The sequence below is a fragment of the Antrostomus carolinensis genome, unplaced genomic scaffold (genome assembly GCF_000700745.2).
Source record: "Antrostomus carolinensis isolate BGI_N321 unplaced genomic scaffold, ASM70074v2 scaffold10562, whole genome shotgun sequence".
Classification (NCBI taxonomy): Eukaryota; Metazoa; Chordata; class Aves; order Caprimulgiformes; family Caprimulgidae; genus Antrostomus; species Antrostomus carolinensis.
The window spans coordinates 27158-32395 of record NW_010302414.1 but is presented as its reverse complement, the minus strand read 5'-3'; the positions used below and the strand labels follow the sequence as shown (position 1 = coordinate 32395).

Genomic DNA, 5238 nt, shown 5'->3' with positions numbered 1-5238 from the left:
ATTATATATTTATCATAAAATAAAGAGTTCATACAGTTGAGTACTGTTGTTCTTATTTTTTATTCTTATTTTTATTTGTTCTTATTGTTTAAAGGGGGTTAAATTAGGAGAAAATATGCTGTACTTCTTATTCAATAAGTGCTCTTAGACTCAACTTTTTATAGACTTTAATTGAAATAATTTGTGCTGTGTTATAAACTGTTGTGTTTTTTGCCTTCCTGTAACTGGAACAGCATACTAATTTCTACAAGTTGTGACTACTAACAGAGAGCAATCACCTCACAGACTTGTACCGGAAAGAAGAGACCATCAGCGTGGCTGGGAATGGCTGCATCCACAGTCCACGTTTCCCCAGCAGTTACCCCAGGAACCTCCTGCTGACGTGGCGGCTCCACTCCCCAGAAAGCACCAGGATCCAGCTGGCTTTTGATAATCAATTTGGACTGGAGGAGCCCGAAAATGATATCTGCAGGTGAGTGGTGAGCCATTTTGTGTGGAAGCTTACAAAGGGCTCCTTAACGTGACCTTCGAGCTTTGGGATGTGGCCACTGGCCTGAGACTGTAAACCAAAACCTGGGTATCTCTCCTTCAAGGACAGGCTTCCAGGGGTCCCTTCCAACCTGAACTGCTCTTTGATTTTATAAATAAATTGAGCTGCCCTGGACTTGAAGCAGTTTTATCAAGTTTATAGGCGTTTTAAGCACAAGGCACTTGTATGCCTAAATCCAGCTACCTAACAACTCAGGTACTACTTTAATAGGTTTTGTCCTCTGTCATCTGTCATGTTTCAGCTGTGCAAAAAATACCTTTTTCGGTAAGTGGAAGGCTCTGGGAGGTATGAGTGAGTAGGTGTGTGTGAGGGACAGATAAAAATGCATTGAAAAATATAATTATGCTCTTCATATTATTTGTTTGTATTCAGTGTTACTCTTCACTAGTACAGTTTATTTTAAAACCTTTAAATATAGGTCCACAACCATCAGTGTACTCTGCATATGTAATATATCTAATAAAGTATACTCTACTGTATCCTGGTTGTTTTGGTTTCCCCTTCTAAGCAAGAGTGACCATAAGCTCAGTTGATCTGGCTGATTAACTCAAGTGGATAAACTGCTTTGCATTAGCAGAGCACAGAGATGAACCTTGCCAACATTCACTAAAACAGTAGAAATCCATGGAGTTTCTTGTTTATATGTCTTTTATCCAGCTGTCTGTTCTGCGGGAGGGAACAGGCTCAGGATTCCCGTGTGCCCCGAAAGGCAGATGTCTGCAATGCTACTTACAGAAAATGTTCAAGTCTCAGCTTCCAGCTCTCTGCCTGATCATGTTGTTACTTACGCTTTATCTCTGCAAAGAACTGGGTTGTTAGGATTTCTGCACACCCAGCCTCTGCTTATCTTATCTTCGTCAATTAATTTGCATTTATAGGGTTTGGCAGCTCTGCTGGGTTTTACAGGGTGTGTTTTGTTTCTTGTTTTGCTTTGTTCATTTTCTGCGTTACCAATAGAGAGAACCATTTCTGCAGGTTTGCTTTCCATTTAGTAATAAAAGAATGCAGCCTGAAACTGGCTCTCCTTCCTTGCGCCTTGATGGTCTTGGCAGATGCTGCTCTGCTCTGGTGCTGTTGGTCCAAGATCAGCAGCAGAGTCGGTAACAACAGTTACCTCCTAGTACCCCAAACGCTTTCCCAGACTGAGAGCCTCATGCATACAGAAGCATCCTGTTAATATTTACGTAGTGGATGAACTGTGGCTGAACTTAAAGCATTGAAAGTTTGAAATGGAGGGCTGTTTTACTATGGAAAAAAAGATGAAGTATTCTCTGTCAAGAGCCATTAAAGGTGGTGGCACGGTGAGGGGAAGTCAAGCTGTTACTGGCATTACAGGTTTGGGGACCATTTTGGAAGACAATCCGCCTGCTTTTTACAGAGCAGCTAATTTAAGATGCGTAGAGAAGCAAAGACCTTCCATCATCCATAATGTCTATAGAAGCTGGAGAAATATCACATTCTTTTCTGCAATAAAGCTTTCCCTGGTGTCCCTGGAAGTCCTTTATTTGAGTAGTATTACTTCCAGAGAGGAATTTCTTGGGCAGACAGCTCGTGATGGCTTTAAGCCTGTTAAGTACTGTGTGCATAGTTAGATTTTTTGCTAAAGCTCAATACGTTTTTCAAGACTAGGTCCTTTCTGCAACTTCAGTCCCTGACAATCACTGCAGTGCTGCCTTAGAGAGACAGCCAGGCATGTTTTAATTGAAATCAATACTGAGAGCTGAGCATGTACTGGAATGCTGTGCATACTGGACAAGTAATTCAGGACCTCTGCACCTTACCTTCCTTTTGTATTTGCTTTTGACCTTACTATTTTTTTCCATTTATTTCCTACTGTTTTTTTTTTCCATTTTTCATTAATGCTAATTATTGTAATTTGCATACTATTAAAACTGAACTGATTGAAATTCATTCAAGCTGAGGAATGAAAAGGTATGCTCTAGCAGAGCTATTTTAGAAGGAGGGGAAATATTCAAGGGTTTCCAGAATTTTCTAGAAGTGCTCGTAGCATTTCCACAGGCACTTGATAAGAGATGATTCTGAAAACCAGTTAAATTACCCAGCCTCTGAGGCTCCTTGGATCCACAGAAACAACCGAGCTTCCACCTACTTCCATGATTATTGCAGCAAAGCCTCTGCTGTTGAAAGCATGAATAATCCCTGAAAGCTCATGGATTTGCCCCATTTTTTCTAGCAGTTAGTCTGGCTCCTGGCCTCAAAAAGTGGGGTGGCCAGTCAGGAGAATTTTCAGCAAAGCCTACAAGGTTATCTTATGCTGAAAACTCTGCAGCCCCTGGTGTTACAATAAGCATTCAGTGGCTGTTGTGCTGACCGAGTGCAGTGGTGGATGCTCACAGGGGCAGTGTGAAGCTCTGCCCTGGTACCATGTCCATCACCATGAGGGAGTGGGAGCAGAAAACAGTGGAGAGAGCCTGAGACAAGTTTACCTCTCTCTGGAAATAAACTTTGTCATGTCACAAAAATTACTTGTTTCAGCAGAGTTTAGGCAGATTTAAGTGATTAGGTTTTGGTGAATCTGTTATTTTCTGTTCTGTGCAATTTGTGGTTGGTGAATATAAAAGCAGCAGTGCTGATATTATCAAGCCACATAATACTTACGTTCTTCTCACATGGGCTCTCAGGAGAAAAAAAACCAAAAAAACAAAAAAACCCACCCAACCCAGATCTGTTATTTCTAGAACTATTCAGCTCCCACAACTGACCAGGGAGGCAGATGCTTGGCCCACAAACCCAGGGTTGGGGAGTAGCACATTGATAGTAAGAATCGGTTGACAGCCTTAAACTCCCTCTTTGGAGGGAGCACACAATATGAGAATAAAAACTTATCCTGATAAAGACCTCCAAAGTTTTAAAGTTTAACTGAACCATGAGGATGGCAACTATCTTATCTCTCGTTGCCTGCAATCAACCTGCCCCTCTTGTCATCACCTCTCCCTCACTGACTGCAGTCTGCGGGGCCCAGCTGGCTCCACAGATATCGCGGGACTGTTTTTCTCATAGACGTAGTGAGATCAGGACCTTGCACAGAGCAAGACGTGCTGTCGCTTTTCCCCTGGTGACAGCACCCACACAAACAGCAGAGGAATTCCCACCATGGCACGCAGAGTGCCAGCCTGCTCTTTTCTGCTTGAAACCTTGAAATCAGTCATTCCAAACTATCCAGCAGGAGCACTGCACCACCTACAAAGAATGTCTTAAAATGCACCTTTCAGCAGCAGGCACAGCTCTGTGTCCCTCCAGCATCTCCCTTTGCTCCTGGCATGGAGACAGCAGGCAGGAGCCGGTGGCTGCTGCTGCAGGGAGTTGTGGGACCTCCAGAAAGTGCACAAGGTGCTTGCAGCTGCTCAGCTTGGGCAGCCTGCCTTAAATAATGTTTTATCAGGTCGCTAAATTATTTATCCACCACATAAAACGCAATGCATGCTTACTGTGTACTAAGCACATGCAAGTGCCTCTCATTGCTATTTTAATGTGGTAGAAAATACTGTCTGTTGTATTCCAGGAGCCCGAAATCAGCCATTTGAGCACGCAGGGAGTAGCTTGCAGCTTAGTGTATTTTGTGATACGTGAACATGTCCACCATTCCTAACTTTTTGTCTGATGCTTTGCAGTGGAAAACAGGGGACAGTTGTCTTTGTGTCTTCAGCTGTGCTCCTATTTGCAGCCACCTTCTGTAACCAGCACTAGCAAAAAGTAATCCTTCAAACTGTTTCCCAGGTATGACTTTGTGGAAGTGGAAGATGTATCAGAGACCAGCACAGTTATACGAGGACGGTGGTGTGGACATAAGGAAGTACCTCCAAGAATAACATCAAGAACAAATCATATAAAAATAACCTTCAAATCCGATGACTACTTTGTGGCTAAACCTGGATTCAAGATCTGCTACTCCCTTGTGGTAAGTCACTTAGCAGTGTCATGGGTGAGAGACAGATCGTAGTGTAACAGAGCATCAGTACTTGGAAGATTGGATGGTGTAGCTACACTAATTGACTGAAAGTATTTTCATTCCAGCAACTACATTAATACTGATCAAAGTATTTTTGACATCCTGTCATTAAATATAAAATAAAGTCAAGTCCAGGCCAAGATTTACACTAATAACATGTTTCAGAAGCACTGACACTTTCTATACTGAGTCTGCACTGTCAGTGCCTTGACAGATGCTGCGGAAATAGCAAAGAAATGTCTGTTCTGTGAACTTTTTTTTTTTTTATGTTCATTTGAGGTTAAATAAAAATACTTTGAGAGGTTATGGCTGTGATTCTGAGTTAGATGCAGAGTAGTTTATTCTACATGCAATAAAATTCTACATGCAAGACAACGTGCTAAGGCTGTATTTTTAACCATGTATAAACATACCTCTTTGTACATGCAGTAGCATTAGCAGTGTATCATGTACCATTCCAATGACATTAAAACTTCCTCTTTTTTTTAAAATACTTTGAGAGGTTATGGCTGTGATTCTGAGTTAGATGCAGAGTAGTTTATTCTACATGCAATAAAATTCTACATGCAAGACAACGTGCTAAGGCTGTATTTTTAACCATGTATAAACATACCTCTTTGTACATGCAGTAGCATTAGCAGTGTATCATGTACCATTCCAATGACATTAAAACTTCCTCTTTTTTTTTCCTTTGATTTTGTCTTTATGGAGCAGGAAT

At 41.7% G+C, this 5238-nt stretch overlaps 1 protein-coding gene across 1 annotated transcript in view; it reads left to right on the top strand.

Moving 5' to 3' along the window:
* Window positions 1-267: 267 nt before the first annotated feature.
* LOC104521706 (platelet-derived growth factor D-like) overlaps window positions 268-5238 on the top strand; it is a gene marked incomplete at both ends in the record, with an annotated part of 29146 nt that continues 24175 nt past the window's right edge. Inside the window, 2 exons of the mRNA XM_010163782.1 lie at window positions 268-472; window positions 4289-4469. Of these exons, the coding sequence (XP_010162084.1) occupies window positions 268-472; window positions 4289-4469 (386 nt within the window). The remainder of the gene's footprint in view (window positions 473-4288; window positions 4470-5238) is intronic.